At 37.8% G+C, this 18,705-nt stretch overlaps 1 protein-coding gene across 3 annotated transcripts; it reads right to left on the bottom strand.

Moving 5' to 3' along the window:
- Window positions 1-1,813: 1,813 nt before the first annotated feature.
- Window positions 1,814-15,924, bottom strand: LOC128024949 (RUN domain-containing protein 3A). 3 transcript variants are annotated; one of them, XM_052610845.1, is made up of 13 exons: window positions 15,708-15,924; window positions 15,427-15,549; window positions 15,123-15,276; window positions 11,859-11,974; window positions 11,603-11,730; window positions 10,506-10,591; window positions 10,215-10,304; window positions 9,898-9,978; window positions 8,974-9,136; window positions 8,714-8,871; window positions 7,166-7,285; window positions 6,964-7,058; window positions 1,814-3,062 (listed from the first exon to the last, which is right to left on the bottom strand). In XM_052610845.1, coding segments are annotated over exons 3-13 (1,182 nt in total). In that variant the 5' UTR covers window positions 15,125-15,276; window positions 15,427-15,549; window positions 15,708-15,924; the 3' UTR covers window positions 1,814-2,919. The 3 variants fall into 3 exon arrangements, with proteins under 3 accessions (XP_052466805.1, XP_052466804.1, XP_052466806.1); XM_052610844.1 differs by lacking the exon at window positions 15,123-15,276; XM_052610846.1 differs by lacking the exons at window positions 15,427-15,549; window positions 15,708-15,924 and having other exon boundaries at window positions 15,170-15,177.
- Window positions 15,925-18,705: the final 2,781 nt, after the last annotated feature.

Here is an 18,705-nt window from a genome sequence, read left to right as displayed (position 1 = left end):
GACTTCGGATTCCAGACTGGGAAGAATTGGTGGCTGGTATCCTAAACTACACTTGTCGATGACACTGGTAACGTATTGTGGGCCTACTCCACCATTGACAAATTGACATTTGATGGCTCCAGGAGGAAGGATTCTTGGAGACCAAACATCGCAACACCCTCTCCAAATCTTGGTTGGCTCTCTTGGTTTGACCATTGCTCAGGGGATGAAACCCTGAGGACAGACTGACAGTAGCTCCCAGCAATCTACAAAATTCTCGCCAAAATTTGGACACAAACTGGGGTCCCCTGTCGGAAACCACGTCTGTCTGGAGACCATGTAAGTGAAAGACATTTACGACGGTCAGTGCTGTCTCCTTGGCTGAGGGTCATTTGGGCAAGGGAATAAAGTGGACCTCTTTCGAGAACCGTTCCACCACAGTCAAAACAACCATGTTGCCCTGGGATGGCGGGAGGGCAGTAATAAAATATAGTGCAATATGGGACCAGGGTCTCGAAGGGACCTGCAGCGGTTGAAGTAACCCATTTGGGGGTCGATTGGAAGTCTTACCAGTGGCACAAACCGAGCAAACAAAAACAAAACTGTGAACGTTGCGAGCCAAAGGTGGCCACCAGAATCGTTGGCTTGACCAAAAACTTGGATGACAAGCCACATTGGAACAATGCCCCCACTGAATGACATCGTACCGTAATCCCTCTGGCACAAATAAACCAATTTGGTGGGCAGCCGGGCATATGTGTTACCCCTTCTAAGGCCATCTTGACCTTCAATTTGACCTCCCTCCCTGCTTCCATCTTATTGGTCAGATCGTTCTGTCAGGGAATGGATGACAGGAAACAAAATGTGAGTAACAATTTCATCCACATCCACTCACTGCCAACCCTTTGCCATCTCCTTGCCCCCCTCCAAAGCCCCAAACATCCTTCACTCTGCTCATCTTTTGTAACGGTGCGAGGTCATGCCTTGCCAGAGGAGGGGGTTCTATCACACTTATGCTCAGTTTTACTTGGCATGGACTTTTAGTTTGCATTCACTAGTTTCTGTGTCTTTGTTCATTTTCCCGCAACTTTTTTTTGGTTGTCATGTTTGTATCAGCTGTATGTATCATTAATTACCTTGAGTTCCGGTTTAAGCAGTCACTCATTGTCTGGTCACCATTATGTTTTGCTATTGCCTGTTAGGCAGGTGAACAGGGAATGTAAAATGAAACATTTAGTTTAGAACTTTATTCATAATCTTTGTCTGTATTTCTGCAGAAACTGTTAGTCTTTTGGCCATGAATTTAAATGACATTTGTGTTTTGGGAGCTTGAAAATGCACATTTTGAAAATAAGTTTTCAAAGTGCAAGTATTTGAAAATGATACCATTATCATCTGTGTTAACTACAAAAATGCAATGTTTGTGGAAATGGTGTCATCATGCGCATGAGTTACATGTTTGCAGAGTCTATTTTTACAAAGTGACATTGCCAACTACTGGTCTGGCATGTAAAATACAGCGTTATAAGTCATTTTTGCGGATTCTTGTCAACAGAGAATTATACGTTTTGAAGTAAAAAGTAATGATAATAATTTGTGAATTAGTAATTCATGCATTCATTTTCTTTCAAAATCCTGCTGAGCTATCTCTTATCTTACCATCAGTTTCTATACCCATAAACAACAGTACAATGTATATACAGTACACCCAAAAACACTCTAAAAATGGCATTTGAATCAATCACTTGTCAAGAAAAACAAGAAAATACATTTAGAAAGTGGCTGTCCAGTGGAACAGAAGAGATGAACACAGAGTAAACAACTATGACTCACATTAGGACAAAAAGGCAGTTTTATTGCGATTTAAGTGATGAACAGCATACTTTCCCATGGCTTTTTAAATGAAAAAAATAATGGGCAATGAATAAAAAAAAAGCTATTTTAGTTATTTAATGCTAATTGAGGGTAAACATCTGTCTAAGACAACACAGACACACATTCTCAAACAAATAGACTTTCAATTCCACTGACAATGGAGGGGAAAATCTAGCTTATCAGTTTTATATGGTACCAGTGCAATAAAAATAAATGCAAGGTTTCAAAACTTCTGCTAATATACTGAAATGACAGTGGTCCACACACTTGCAGACATATTGTAATGATGCAACAACAGAAGACAAATAGATGTCAAACATACAGAACAATACAACAGTATGCAGATATATACTGGTCCATTTTTTTTGTCATTTTGTAATAGTATACTACCATCATGTGCAGAGTGATCCCATCTTCAAAGTTACATCAAGAGGCAAGAAAAGAAGGATAAGGCAGCTATTCAGAAAATGTCTTTCATTTTATTACCTCTGTAATTGTACAGCAGAATGTAAAGACATACACATCTTCTTGTTTATCTTCTTAGTTCTTGCATGTTGTTTGGCAGAAGAGAGATGGTTGAAATGTGAGAATTTAAAAAATAAAGTGATGATAATGTTAAAATACTAACTAGTAACTATAATATGCTTTCTTTCACACATTTTTCATGGTAAATTTCTGACTGTAAGTGTCTGTATGGTTTTGTTTGTATGTGTTTTGTATGTATGTTCCCATAAAAGATTTTAAAGGGCAACAGAATGTGGGCTTTGAGACATGAAAGTCAGTCAGTGCATAGTCCACAGTTTGCCTTCACTGGTTACCACAACAAGCCAGGAGAAAGGTTTGAACAGCAAACACATTCAGAGACACACTCATCTGAAAAGCTCTAACAGGATAAGTCTGTGTGGAAAATATCTCCCATCATAACTAAAGAGTTCTAGCTATATTTGATCAATGATACTTTCGTGAGAATTAGTGTAACTGGCTGCAGCTGAGCCATATTATCCTTGGATGTCTTAGCTGACAGTGCAGTTTCTCTCTGCTTGTACTGGTCTCATTTGGTGGTCCCTAGCTAGGGGTTAGAGCAGGACTGGGCTCTGCGCTGATGTTTACCAGGCACTCAGTCGACCTCAGGCTTGGCAGGGACTTACAGCTGGGTAAAGAGGACAGAGAACCACATAGGCCTAACATAGAGGGAGTGTATTCTTTTTCTGAAATGAAAATGGAAGAAATGGGAATTATTATTAAACGGCAACAATAACATTAGGACTACAAACATAGTTTACCCAAAAAATAAAAAATTCTGACATCATTTACTCTACTTCACGTCATACCAAACCTCTATGCATTTCTTTCTTTTGCAGAACACAAAATATACTATCCCCTGAGGCTACTAGGAGAGGATTGGTAGTGAAGTGAGATAACTGATGCTGGTAGGTCATGTGACCGTAACAACATGGTAAATGTAGTATGTCAGGCTTACATTTACACTACATACAATCATACTACAGAACATTATTTAAGTATTTATTCAAAAGAAGAAACTATGTGATTTTAGATGCAGCAAACATATTTTGGGAGGAGGAATCAGAATCAGAAGAATCAGAATCAGAAAGAGCTTTATTGCCAAGTATGTTTGCGCATACAAGGAATTTGTTTTAGTGACATTAGCTTCCAGTACACAGAGACACCAACACACAGACAAAAAAAAAAAAAAAAAAAAGGTAGTCAAATAAATAAGTGTATAAACAATTGTGCTATAAATGATAATGGAATAGGATTGAAAAAGATGCAGGGATGTACTAGGATGGAGGGGTAACAAATAAATATAAGGATGTTGCACTTTGTTTGCATAAGCATAAGTGGGGAACATTTAACTGTTCATGAGGTAGATTGCCTGGGGGAAGAAACTGTTTTTGTGCCTTGCTGTTCTGGTATTTGCGGCTCTGAGACGCCGGCCAGATGGCAAAAGTTCAAAAATGGGGTGACTTGGATGTGAGGGATCCAGAGTGATTTTATGAGCCCTTTTCCTCACTCTGGATGTATACAGTTCTTGAAGGGTGGGCAGGGGAGCACCAATAATCCTTTCAGCAGTCCGAACAGTTCTCTGTAGTCTTCTGATGTCTGATTTTGTTGCTGAGCCAAACCAGACAGTTATAGAAGTACACAGTACAGACTCAATGACGGCTGAGTAGAACTGTTTCAGCAGCTCCTGTGGCAAGTTAAACTTCCTCAGCTGGCGAAGGAAATACAACCTTTGTTGGGCCTTTTTTACAATGGAGTCAATGTGATTGTCCCACTTCAGGTCCTGAGAGATGGTGGTTCCCAGGAATCTGAATGACTCCACTGCAGTCACAGGGCTGTTCATGATGGTGAGTGGGGAAAGTGCAGGTGGGTTTCTCCTAAAGTCCACGATCATCTCCACTGTTTTGAGCGTGTTCAGCTCCAGGTTGTTAAGACTGCACCAGACAGCCAGCTGCTCAACCTCTTGTCTGTAAGCAGACTCATCACCGTCCTGAATGAGGCCGATGACTGTAGTGTCATCTGCAAACTTCAGGAGCTTGACAGAGGGGTCTTTAGAGGTGCAGTCGTTGGTGTACAGGGAGAAGAGCAGAGGGGAGAGAACACATCCCTGAGGGGCACCAGTGTTGGTGGAGCAGCTGTTTGATGTGAATTTCCCCAGTCTCACTAGCTGTTGCCTATCTGTCAGAAAGCTGGTGATCCACTGACAGATAGAGCTAGGAACAGAGAGCTGGGTCAGTTTGGTCTGGAGGGTTGTTGGGATGATGGTGTTGAAAGCCGAACTAAAGTCCACAAACAGGATCCTCACATAAGTCCCTGTTTTGTCCAGATGTTGCAGGATGAAGTGCAATCCTATGTTGATTGCATCATCCACGGACCTGTTTGCTCGGTAAGCAAACTGCAGGGGGTCCAGTAAGGGTCCAGTGATGTCCTTCAGATAACCCAGAACCAGTTTTTCAAACGACTTCATGACGACAGACGTTAGAGCCACAGGTCTGTAGTCGTTAAGTCCTGTTATCTTGGGTTTCTTTGGGATGGGGATGATGGTGGAGCGTTTGAAGCAGGAAGGTACTTCACACAACTCCAGGGATCTGTTGAAGATCTGTGAAAAGATGGGGGCCAGCTGGTCAGCACAGATTTTCAGACAGGCTGGTGTAACACCATCTGGGCCTGGTGCTTTTCTTCTTTTGTTCTTCTTGAAGACCTGGCGCACATCATCTTCACAGATTTGAAGAGCAGGAGGTGTGGATGGTGGGATTGCAGGATGTGTTAATGGTTGTGCAGGGAGATGGTCAGAATGGGTGTTGGGGGTTTCAAATCTGCAATAAAACTCATTCAGGTCGTTAGCAAGCCGTTGATTAGCCTCAGTGCAAGGGGATGGTGTCTTGTAGTTTGTGATGGCCCTCAGTCCTCTCCAAACTGAAGTTGAGTCGTTGGAAGAAAACTGGTCTTCCAACTTTTTAGCGTAGTTCTTTTTAGCCGCTCTGATCTCTTTGTTCAGTGTGTTCCTGGCCTGATTGTACAAGACCCTGTCCCCATTTCTGTAGGCATCCTCTTTGGCCTGACGAAGATGTCTGAGTTTTACTGTAAACCATGGCTTATCATTGTTGAATGTTAAATAAGTCCTGGTAGGAATGCAAACATCCTCACAGAAACTAATATAGGATGTTACAGTCTCTGTGAGTTCGTCCAGATCGGTGGCAGCAGCTTCAAAAACACTCCAATCAGTGAGGTCAAAACAAGATTGTAAATCCTGCTCCGTTTCGCTGGTCCATCTCTTCACAGTCCTTACTACAGGTTTAGCAGATTTAAGTTTCTGTTTGTAGGATGGTATAAGATGAATCAGACAGTGATCAGAATTTCCCAAAGCTGCTCGTGGAACAGAGTGATATGCATCCTTTATTGTGGTGTAACAGTGATCCAATATATTACTGTCTCTGGTGGGACATGTAACATGCTGTCTGTATTTTGGCAGTTCACGGGAGAGATTGGCTTTATTAAAGTCCCCCAGAATGATTAAAACAGAGTCCGGGTGTTGTTGTTCTGTCTCTGTGATCTGATCAGCAAGTTTCTGTAAAGCTGAGCTCACATGCGCTTGCGGATGGATGTAAACACTGACCAGAATGAACGAATGAAACTCCCGCGGCGAATAGAACGGCTTGCAGTTGACAAACTGCATTTCTACATCAGGACAGCACATCTTCTTTAACACAGTTACATCTCTACACCACCGCTCATTGATGTAAAAGCATGTCCCGCCGCCGCGCGATTTCCCCGTTGATTCTGATTCACAATCCGCTCTGAACAGCTGAAAGCCCGGCAGATAGAGCGCGCTGTCCGGTATGGTGTCATTCAGCCAGGTTTCCGTGAAACACAGAGCAGCAGAGTGAGAGAAATCCTTATTTGTCCGAGAGAGCAGAAGGAGTTCGTCTGTTTTGTTGGGTAGAGAGCGGAGATTTGCCAGATGGATGCTAGGCAACGGCGTTCGAAATCCGCGCTTCCTGAGTCTGACGAGCGCTCCCGCTCGCTTCCCCCGTCTGCGCGTCCTGAAGCGTTTGATCAGCGCCGCCGCTCCTCCGATAACAACGTTCAGTAAAACGTCTGAATAATTTAAATCTGGTAAAAGATCTTGTGGTGTGTTCTGCCGAATGTTCAGCAGTTCATCCCTGGTGAAACTGATAGTGTTTGTTAAACAAAAAACAGGAAAAACGAACAAAAACAGTACAAACACTGGAGAGCCAAGCACTGAAGCAGCCATGCGCGGCGCCATCGAGTACAACAGACCAGAGAGAAGAGAATGATATGAGAATGATATAGAATCATGAAGAATGATGATTTGGATGAAAGATTACGAGGGCACATGAAAAAATAATGATGTGCATGGATAATTCATTTAGATAAAAAATACAAAAATAAAACACTTCCATGATCTATAAGAAATAGTTGTCAGTTTATGGTTTGAAGTGGTAGCTGTACATAGTAGCTGTTTTGATCATCCACCTAAACCTGCTAAGCTAAGCAGGTTTAGCTTAGTCAAAACCAAGCTACAGTACCAAATTCAGCTTGTTGTAGGTGGATTTTAAGGTGTACCTGCTGTGCACCAGGCTTTTCCATTCAGTTTCCTTTCTGCCCTCTGAGAACCTGTGGTTAAGCTTATATGTGGTTCCGGGCTTGGAAAACTACCCCTAAAAGACAACAACAGGCCCACAGCAACACCATAAGTATATTTGCTGTTGAATTTCAAGTCTGGGATTAAGCTGTAAAGGTCACATGAAAAGGAGCAACTAATCACCTGTGGTACAGTTTCCTGTCCTCTTGGTTGTTGTAGTTTTGGAGAGATGGCCATTGGTTAACAAGAGGGATTGAGAAATCCTTAGAGAGCGGATGTGATTCCCCTGGAATCAGACTCGTCCTGCGATACAGTTAAAGACAAATAAAGTTTATGGACTTATTGCATACGTTTGTGTCACAGATTCTACTGGTTTTAGCAGCCATCACTTCGAAATGAATCAGAGATGATCAGTAGAATGTTCTAAATGCAAAATGTGACATTTCATTTTACACTGCCTTTGCAGCGCCCACCTGCAATTGTTAAATGAAAGAGCTACTTCTACATGATTTAACCAGCATGAAGTAGTTTTGGTGGACTTAAGATAGTTTATTTAGATTTTACCATTATGTTACCATTTTTTCAGTGCATTTACTCTTACTTTATTACAATTATGGCATTACATCATCCTCCACAACCCCTAAAACCACGTGTCCTCAGACCATAAATCAATACGTCATATACATAAACATATGCATTAAACATAATATTATAATACATTATATATAATATTATAAGAAAACCTTAAAAGAAATCATGACAGCTATTTGTCTTCTGTCCTTCTGTGCTCTTTCTATAGCACACCTATTCTGAATTCAGCGAGGCACTGGTGAGATTTATTGTAGTAGTAATATTTTCTGACATAACCATAATCATATATACAGTCACATAAATAGTAAAGAAATTTTGGTCTTACTTCAATTTAGGGACCAATTCTTTCTATAAACTAACTATTAACTACGACTTTTGTCTCAGTTAACTCCTAATTTGCTGCTTATTAATAGTTAATAAGGTAGTTGTTAAGTTTAGGTATGGGGTAGGATCAAAGGATCTAAAATATTGTCATGCAAAATGTTATTAATATGTGCTTTATACTGTAAGTACTAATAAACAGCTGATATGCTGGTAATATGCATGCTAAAAAGCAACTAATTAATAGTGAGAATGAGTCCTTAAAATAAAGTATTACCAATTGATTTATTCATTAATTAATGCTGGACGTGTTTTTTTTACATACCGTATTTTCCGGACTATAAGTCACACTTTTTTTCATTGTTTGGCTGGTCCTGCGACTTATTTATCAAAATTAATTTGACATGAACAAAGAGAAATGAACTAAGAGACATGAACCAAGAGAAAACATTACCGTCTCCAGCCGCGAGACATAGAGCGCCCTCTCGCGGCTGTAGACGGTAATGTTTTCTCTTGGCTCTAAATGAATGCGACTTATAGTCCAGTGCGACTTATATATGTTTTTTTTCCTCATCATGACGTATTTTTGGACTGATGCAACTTATACTCAGGTGCGACTTATAGTCAGAAGAATATGGTATTTATTTTTACAGTACATGTTTTTGAATCAGACAGATTTGAAATATATTGCGTGATAAGAAAAATAGAAGAAGCAGAATGTAGGTGAATATGTCTGAACTGATTAATCCAAAATAATTCCTTAAACTTTAAGGTCTCAAGAATCAGTGGTGTGTGTGTGTGCGTGTGTGTTGCTCTCACAGTTGTTCCTGCAGCTCCAGTATGATGTTCTCCAGTTCTCTCTTCTCTTTCTGGCTCTGCAGCTTCAGTTCTTCCAGTCCAGCTGTTAGTTTTTTATTCTCCATCTCCACATTCTTCAGCTGAGATTCCCGCAGCCTTACCAGCTCCTCAAGGTACCCCTGAACACAAATAAAACCATACACACTTTAGCACAACATACTATATTCATTTGAGCGTTACTCACCCACTATAGGTACTCTTGTTTTGAATGTGTGTTTAACCTTTTGTGCATTGACGATCTTGAACCTCTGCTCCATCTTGCGGCACTTGTTCCTCCAGCTCTCCTCATCGGTGACCAGAGGGATGTAAGGATGCTCGACACTGTCATCACTGTTACTGCTGTCCACACTCTGACCGTCCTCATCGTCACTAAGATAATCATAACTGAACCAAACACAACACAATGTCTCATAGCCAACAGAGCTGAATATTTGATTCTAGTCAATTTGAGCAACATTGGGCGGTCAAATATTTTTCCATATTAATGAATCTGACCCTAAGCACTACTTTCAAATGTCTCGTTTTACTCCATGGTCTTTCTTTTCATAGTAAACAAGGCGCCACATGTCATCATCCTCCCATTCTTCCAGAGTTTATTTTATGATAACATTGTTATAATTATTGATAACTGATTAACTGGCCAATACTTGACTAAAGTGAAAATATCACCACCAACCAATAACTGTAACTAACTTATATTCTTTCAGAAAACCATATGAACATCAAGCATTCCATTAGTATAAAGTAGGGCTGCACAATAATGTTTACAACTGATAATAATGATAATTTAGCTCCAAGAATATAATTGCAATTATTAACCACAATGGTTTTATTGGCGATATTTCTTTGACATCAGAATTATTGCACTTTCTCATAAGCAATTCTCAAAATCTTGCAACTCATGCATGTGGAACGTGCAACCATGCAAGTTAATAGAAATGTCAAATAAAAACAACATTTTCAGAAAAAATAACCAGAGGGACAATATTTCCAAAAATTATGCATAATTAATTGAGAGAACAATTAAAATGCTATTAAAATATGATTTATCGTGCACCCCTAGAATAGAGGGATATAAATAAAATCTAAACATTGAAACCCACACCATTCCCTGTATGAAACTGTGTTGTATGAATGTTCTTCACCTTTGTGTGAATTTCAGATATGGAGTGTAGTCAATAACAGCCTCAGACTTTCCATCCAGAGCCTCCCCTTTCAAACAGAAGCTGACAACAAACACAGAACAGCAAGGATTACACAACACTGATTACATTGCATAACATTATAATTCGGTTCCAAAACCTGCATTAAAGTATCATATGCTTTACATGAGTGTGCTGTGCAGAGTTTCTTCCTATGTAGAACATTCCAAATCAATCACTTACCAGGTTCCATTTCAGCTGATTTTGAAACACAGCTTTATTCCTCAGTTTATTACCTCTTCCATCACCCACCCTCTTACCTAAAGTCAATGGCTCCAAGTCCGATGAGCATTCCGGTCAAAACAGATGCTTCTTCTCGGAGCATTATGGCACCTTCATCGTAGAACCTCCTGTAGATACACATGCAATATATGAACAAACACAATCACATTATAGATGCACCACATTATGTATTCGACAGTGTAACATTCATAATGCCTGTCTACATTGTTATGTTTAAACTGGATTTGTGTAATGATTCCTGGGTGTGACTGTGTGAAAGAATCATATTTGTGGGTTGATTAATACTGAGTTTTCCCTTTCAGCCTGACCTGGTGGTGCGGCTATCTCGCAAAGCTGTGGCGATGTATTCAGACAGCCGTTTCTCCATCAGCGCAACTCGTATCCATGCTCTGCCCTAAAGACAAAGCCAAGCCAAGCTTCATCATACAAACCATATCAAATATATGCATGCATATACTGCAGGCACATCAATGAACACCTTTAAAAAAAAATTAGTTGATTAATTGTCAATGAGAATAAAATCATGCTTTTCTGGAGAAAACCTTAAATTTTACAATTCACCAAAATACAGTACAGTGTTCTGTAACATTTATGCAAACATCTTTTGTTTCATAAACATACATTCTTTACACAGCAAAATGAAATACAGTGATGTGTAAAATAGTACCCCAACAAAAAATGACTGTACTTTGTCATAGTACAGAAGGATTTAATCATTTTCACATACCATGGTATTTATTTACTTACAAGGTCCACTTATAATGTTGGTGCCAAAAAGAATCATATTTTAGTATTTCATGACTACCCGTTTTTCTCTAATTTATTTATTTTTATAAATAAGAAAATAGTTTTAGTTCTGCAAGTTACATTATGTTTTTGTATGTACACCATGCTTTTTTATCTCAATACATTAAAAAAACGATTCCTAAAAGATTATTTCATCAAAAAAATAGTTTTATTCACCTTCATTTCATTCTAAACCTATATGACTTTCTTTCTTCTGTGAAACAAAACATATATGAAAATAATAATAATAATAATAATTATGAGTATAATTTTAAGAAAGTTGGTAACCCATGTTTTTGTAATGCTGCCTTCAAATATATGGGCTAAAAAAAAACACTGGGACATTTCTCAAAAAATCTAATTTTATGTTGCACAGAAAAAAAGAAAGTTATAAAGATTTGGAAGAACATGTAAATGAAGAAAGAGTTTTTATTTTTGAGTGAACTATCCATTTAATTCTGCTTCTTACTTAATGTACTCCATTGTACTATCTTACCATAACTGTGGCACAAAAGAAGTACAGTGGATTTTTTTGTTTGTGTATTAAATTCAAGCATTAATGATTATGATAATTACTCATTCTACTATAAATATTTTCAGTAGAGACTTGTGTTCCCACCTTTGCTCGTGAGGAGTTGATGTTCTCCATGTTCTCAATGCTGCTTATGCAGTTATTGGGCACTTTACTGCAGGCCAGACGGATGAAGTCCCAAAAACTACGCTGACCATCAAACCAGCTGCCGGAGCCTGCAAAAGACACGATGCGAGAGATCACCTTCGTTTGAATCACTGACTTAAATTCTGTATGTCCTTAATGTTCTTATAGAGGTAAAGTCTACTGCTAGTGTAAGTATACTAGTGATATGCGTTCTGACCTTTAAAGCGATGGCTGAGGATGTGTTCCAGAATAGCAGCGAAGTTAATGAACTCCTCAGATGAGTCATCGATGGGCTCAGCTGTGTACTTCTCTAGCAGTGTCTTCACTGAAAACCTGCCATTCGAACACAAACAATACAATGTTCTTCAATATGGAAAATAAAAGACCTGGTTTCGTTTTGTTTTAAGACCTAAAATACACCACTGATACCATGTGGGTTTGTTTTTCTTGTTGATTTCATCTGTATCCAAGATATTGTCTTTCTTATTTCTTTAAGTTTTAACTGTGTTATCTGCTGTAATGTTCTGCCTGAGTTTCCCTGGTTTCACCACTGGATGGCGTACTTTCAACCCCAGATCACCTCTGTATTAGAGACTTGTAGCACACCTGTATTGAATCTTTCCTAATTGCCCACCCTATTTAAATGCCTCACTGACTATTGTTCTTGTTCAGTCCTAAAGTCTTTTTGAGTAGGATGCTGCCAAGGATTTTTGGTTAGAGAATTTTGCTGTCTTCTTTTGAGCGTTGCTTTGGATTTCTCTCTTGCCTGACATTTAAGGACAGAGTTTTTCTTTTCTTTTTTTTTGAGTAAAGAACTTTAGGAGTCAGACTCTGAGCCTCTTTGTTATGTCCTCTGCATCTGGGTTTGACCTGCTTCAGTGGAGCAGTGGTTAGTGCCAAGGTTATACACGCCACATACCTGAGTTCAATCCCCATCTGGATTGTAACAATCTGCATTGTGGACCACAATTGAAATCCCCATACTTTCAGAAAGACTTTATACTTAAGTGTGAACTGAGTATGTTTACAGGCACTCAATTACTTACAATAAAACTTAAATGTTTTATAGTAAATATATATCACATCATATTGGTTAAACTTAAGTGTGATTTTTAACTCAATTAAGTAGAACGTAAGCATATTTTCACATGTAACTTCACAATTACTTCTACTGTCTTTGAAATATAGTTAATTAAAGTGTACTGTTGTGTTTAATGTCATTTTTATGGAAACTTGACGGTCGGTCATGTATTTAAATATATTTGTAAATACACATTTGTATTTTAGTTTATACACATTTGTTTATTACCTTTAAAATATATTAATTTTAAATGTACTGTCAAATAACATTATAACATAATAACATCATTGTAATGAGGGGCTAAAGGAGTGAGGATCCATGTGTAACTTTATTAAAAAGGAAGAGTAGCAATACAGGCAGGGTAAATCACCAATACACAGGGTTATCAGAGATGAGGCCAAAGCAGAGTCTGAGAACAGGCAGAGGGTCGAGGCAGGCAGCAAATAATCGTGAAACAGTGTGTGAGTCCGTCTGTCTGTGTGGCTTACATAGTCCCAGGAATGAGCAACAGGTGCACGTTCAATCAGCACAAGGTACAGGGTTATGGGAAATGAAGTACGGGGGAAGAGTTGATTGTGCACTCTGGTGCCGATCAGGGAGAACCACAGAGGCCAGATTCATGATAATCATGCACGTGCTTTAGTATGTTAGTCAACACATGAAAATAAATGAACATCTTTAAAGGCTTAAAAGATTATTAAAACATCATTTAAAATGTACTTTTAAATTAAACCTTTTAATTTGACATTATTACAAAGTGAACTATTAAAAAGTGTACTTACAGTAAGTATCTTTAAAAACATCTTAAAAAAACATACTCTTTTTAAAGTACATTTAAGTGCTTAATTTATTATGATCTGCAAGTACACTACAAGTGCAGAGTCAATCAAGAGCAATTTCTTTTCACAAGGGATAATTATAAAAAGATAAGGTTATGTATAGGTAAAGCATTAACACAATCTATATCAAAGAGAATGTGTTTATATTTGTCCATACTAATACATTGTTTATTAATATAAAAAATAAAATTCAACAATAAGACACGAAATCTTTGATTTTTTAAAACACTATGTCTGCGCTAAGTTAAAAGCCAGTAGCGAGAAGCAATGGTGAGGTAATAGCCAGTGATGGTCTGATGCATGTGTTCCGTTGAACTGTGTGGATCAATGCACTAAATTATTCTTTCTGATAAATGACTAAACCATTTTCTACTTATCTTAAAAAGGTCATGAATACAACTGCTTCCAACTGAGTGACATACATTAAAGTACATACAGTACATTTCTTATGTATGAGTTCTACTGTATGTACAATATGCATATTTTGTCATATTGTTAACGTAATACTGAATGTCACCTGCTTTCTTGCTATGAATATTTTTAGGCTAAATACAGTATATTAAATGGGGCTTTTTAGAATCAAATCTGGGTTATGTGATAACTTACCTGAAAAACTACATCTATTTTTTTCCCTATAACTTAAAAATCGTCTAACATTGTTGTTTTACCTTTTTTTGTTTGTAAAGGCCATTTGACTTTCTTTGCACGTTTGCTTTGTAATCACTAGGTCGGTACTTCTGCCTATGTCACTTGTGACCTTTCCAATGTGACTGCATACTGCATAAAGTCGAACTAGTGCAAGACGTCCATTTGTAGTTAAAAAGTATACGCTTTATTATTCTTAGAGAATGACAGATCGTTTCACTAGATAAGAGCCTTATTCCTCATCTGGGATCGTGTAGAGCCCTTTGAAGCTGCACTGAATCTGCAATTTGGACCTTCATATTCTGTATCATTTACAGTGTCCCCACCCATAACTACACGAAATATAATTTAATGCATAATAAGGCATAGTCATACATGAAGCAATGTTACTCCTGCCAATGCCAAAACCCGCAATGACTTCACCGTCACAATTGTCCTGTTCACAACAATGACTCTTTCAGTACACAGCAGTACAATATGCAAAGTACGACATGACAGCCAAAAGCTCCCACTTTACTGAATATTAGGTGTCCTGACTCCTAACAAATTTTAATTACATGCAAGTATTTTTTTTATATATATATATATAAGTATAATGTAAAAACGTGTATGTGTACAATAAATGTTTTATAATTTTTTTAAAATGATTAAATATTAAGGAATGGAAAACCATCATTTTTTATTGATTTATTAAATACTGATTTTATTTTTGTATCATTGTGACCCCTATTCTCTGTTCAGCACAGCGGATTCCCAGCGGCCCTGCTGCCCTTGCGGGAGGAAGGTTGTCGTCATAGCAACGACATCATCCGGGGAACACTGAGCTAAATCACATTGCGTGCAATGTCCGGTTTCAAAAATAATCAATGTACACACATTTGATAAAGCAGCCTTAATAATTAGCTTATAGACTCACATTGCGAAGTAAACAAAAGTTAGCCGAAGACCTTGAGCAATCCAAACCTTCGTATTCAGTGTTTACGATGTATAGCCCTCATAATACGTAACTCCAAAGCCGCAGATTTCGGTGAAAACGTCACGTTTGTTTTCAGCAAGCCTCTTCGTGATTTCTAAATGGATTACATTAACAAATGAAGCAGAAAAATACATATGTTCGGACTCATCCCTGTTTATGACAGACTGAAGAAGGCCATAAATATCGCAACATACATGGCCTAACGTTGCATATGCTATATGGCTTCTGAAAGCATCTCACCCACCTACAAACTGTGATGAGGTTTTTTCTCTCCACGGCGATGCTCCTGGAGAAGCCTTTCTTGGACTGTGCACCCATAGCCATCGCGGACTGCATGAAACTCTGCTCCATCCCACTGGACCCCTCCCTTACGCCACAAATACACACACAACCGCATTCAGAGACGAGGCATGGCAGGCGAAGACAGTCGATTTAAAATCGCCTTCTCCTCCACTGTTAAAGTGCAGACGAACAGAGAGACACTGATGGCGAACGTCTGCACCCCTCCTCTATAACGTTACTGACCTCATCATGATCTCAGCATTCCCGGATCAGCAACAGCATTTTAGGATGATTCACACTCATTTAAACTCGCAGGAGAAGCGCTTCATATGAAACGACGATGAGATCGAATTCATAAGATGAATTAACTGGAAATGTTATTGCAGGTGGGTCCTACAAAGCTGGGATGCGCGTGAAGGACGTACGCGCAGACCTTTCCAACGAACCCAAGCAGCCGCTAGAGGGCTTCAGTCAAGACTGAGAGGTGTTAGCGACTGCCATGCTTGTTTTGTATTCATTTGTTTTATTATGCAACAATAACAAATACAAAGACATAACAAACATTAATGAACAAAAATAAACAATAATAAGGGTTACAATGCACGGACATTAAAAAATAATAATCTTACATCATCTTGAAAATTATATACACCATGAAAGTCTTGCATGCAATTTCTTGAGTTTTTCAAAGAAATGAAATGTATATCAAGATCTTTCTTAAAAATAAAAAAGTCGCATTTTTCTTGGAAAATTTGCACTTGCGAATATAACATTTAGCAAGAAAAAGTATTAAAATTACGTCCAAATTTAGAATGTGAAGGATCTAGATCCAAAGAGTCACGGAAAAAAAATAAAATAAATAAGAATTTTTTTTTTGGTTCATACAGAAGTTTGTAGATATCTCAACTCAAAATATTTTACAATACACACAGTCCCAAAATAATTTATAACCTGTCTCTACAAACAGATGACAAAAAGAGCTCATAGGATGCTCATGACCCTGCTGCCAGTATATTACCGTTAATTTACTAAAAAGCCGCAATTCAGAATACAGTAATAAAACTGTAATAATATGGTACACTGCTGAAAACTCTGCTGTCAGTATATTAACATTAATTTACAAAACAGATGTAAATCAGAATATAGTAATATAAAACTGTAATATTACGGTACACTGCTGGAAACTCTGCTGCCAGTATATTACCATTAATTTACGAAACAGACGTAAATCAGAATACAGTAATGAAACTGTAATATTACGGTACACTGCTGGAAACCTTGCTTCCAATATATTACCGTTAATTTACAGAAGAAGCCGTAATTCAGAATACAGTAATAAAACTGTAATATTACGGTACACTGCAGGAAACCCTGCTGACAGTATATTAACGTTAATTTACAAGGACATAGTTTTTTTTACAGTGTACTGTTATTAAATTGAGCAACTTTATAATTAACTGGGTAACAAATGTGAATAATTTTGATAGAAACTTCAACATCTTTATTAGATATAAAAACAAATTCACAGAAGAATCCAGAAATCTTCCCATAAATTTGTTATTCCAATAGCTTACACAAGCAGGCAAAGGAATTCTGTTAATTACTGAACGATTTTTTTGTTTATCAAGTTGCTGACAAGCCATTGATTAACAAATAGATTAGTGCTATCAGAAATTTCAGGAGAGCACAAAGGACCTCTAGGGCCACAATCAGGAAGGCCTATCGCACCTAAAACAATGGTATATTCTGTAGGGGGGGGGCTGAAAAGTTAAAAACAATTATTATTTTGGTTGCTGCAAAAAATAGCTATGTGGAGAAAATCATAGTTGGAAATAAGGGACCGGCATATTAAAGCCTGTTTAAGAAAATAAGAAAGAGTTAAGGGTATTTTAGATGTCATAATTGCAGGGCAATAAAAATTATAAACCTCCAACAGAACTGAAAATATTCTTTGGTGTAATATTCCAAAAGGATATACGGTTGTTTAAAAATGATATTGTCTAAAATTCATAACTCAAATCCACCACTTGCCCAATCAGCTATCATAACACTTTTTTTAATGAAGTGATTTTTAGTGAATTAAGTGAATTTTGTCCAGTGATCTACAAATCTCCTAAGAAATGTCCAGCGCCACTGCAGGGTAGATAACCCCAGATAACCCATCTGCTTTGGAAAGCAACACTCTACCTGTTACAGACAGATCCCTTTGTATCCAAGAATTTGTGTGACTAGAATGACTAGAAAGAATAAGAGACTCGAAATTAAGCTTTGATCCTTTTTTCTGATCTTTACATATAATTTATACCTACATTTTTTACTTCAGACTTGACTGGAATGTCACAGATTTTTAATAACAGTGGAATTTCAGTGTTTAAAGTAAGTGTTTAGTAATATCCCTTGTGTTTTTTAGGCTTTTACTTGCGAGGCACTAGCAAGTGGCCAAACTGGACTACAGCGATTGTCTGACTATTTTTATGCATCTTTACAGGAATAGTTTACCCCCCAAAAATGAACATTTACTGACCCTTGGGCCATCCAAGATGTAGAGGAGTTTCTTTCTTCATCAGAACAGATTTGGAGAAATTTAGCATTACATTATTTTCTCATCAATTATTATTATTATTATAAATTATATATTTTTTAAATTTTGTTTGCAATGAATGGGTGACGTCAGAATGAGAGTCCAAAAAGCTGATAAACACGAATCCACAAGTAATTTACATGACAAACAGGGAAGATTTATTATGTATTATTATTTTGGCCAGAAGCAATGGTTAAAAAAGGTTGAAATGCTTTAATAATAGATTTCTTTATTACAAACAAACAGCTTTTTGCTTCACAAGAAATAATTTGGACTGTGAATGTGGATTCCTGGGATGTTTTTATCAGCTGTTCTCACGGCACCCATTCACTGCAGGAGATCCAATGGTGAGCACGTGATAATACATTTTTCAAAATATGTTCCAATGAGGAAATAAACTCATCTATATCTTGGTTGGCCCTAAGAGTGAGTACATTTCCAGCTAATTTTCATTTTTTAATACTAATGCCCATGTTTACCATACCAAAAACTTGATCGAGATGCAATTACCCATATATCCACTAGAGGTCCTCTTGTCAGCATCATTCAAATTGCTGAGACATGCAACACAGAATACTTTTATTTTGTTGCACTGTGAAATGTAAAAATGAAAAGATGTCAGTAATTGTTCACTGGATCTGTATTGCAGAATCATAAAAG

The sequence above is a fragment of the Carassius gibelio genome, chromosome A12, assembly GCF_023724105.1.
Source record: "Carassius gibelio isolate Cgi1373 ecotype wild population from Czech Republic chromosome A12, carGib1.2-hapl.c, whole genome shotgun sequence".
NCBI lineage: Eukaryota > Metazoa > Chordata > Actinopteri > Cypriniformes > Cyprinidae > Carassius > Carassius gibelio.
This window is presented reverse-complemented; position numbering and strand designations above follow the sequence as displayed.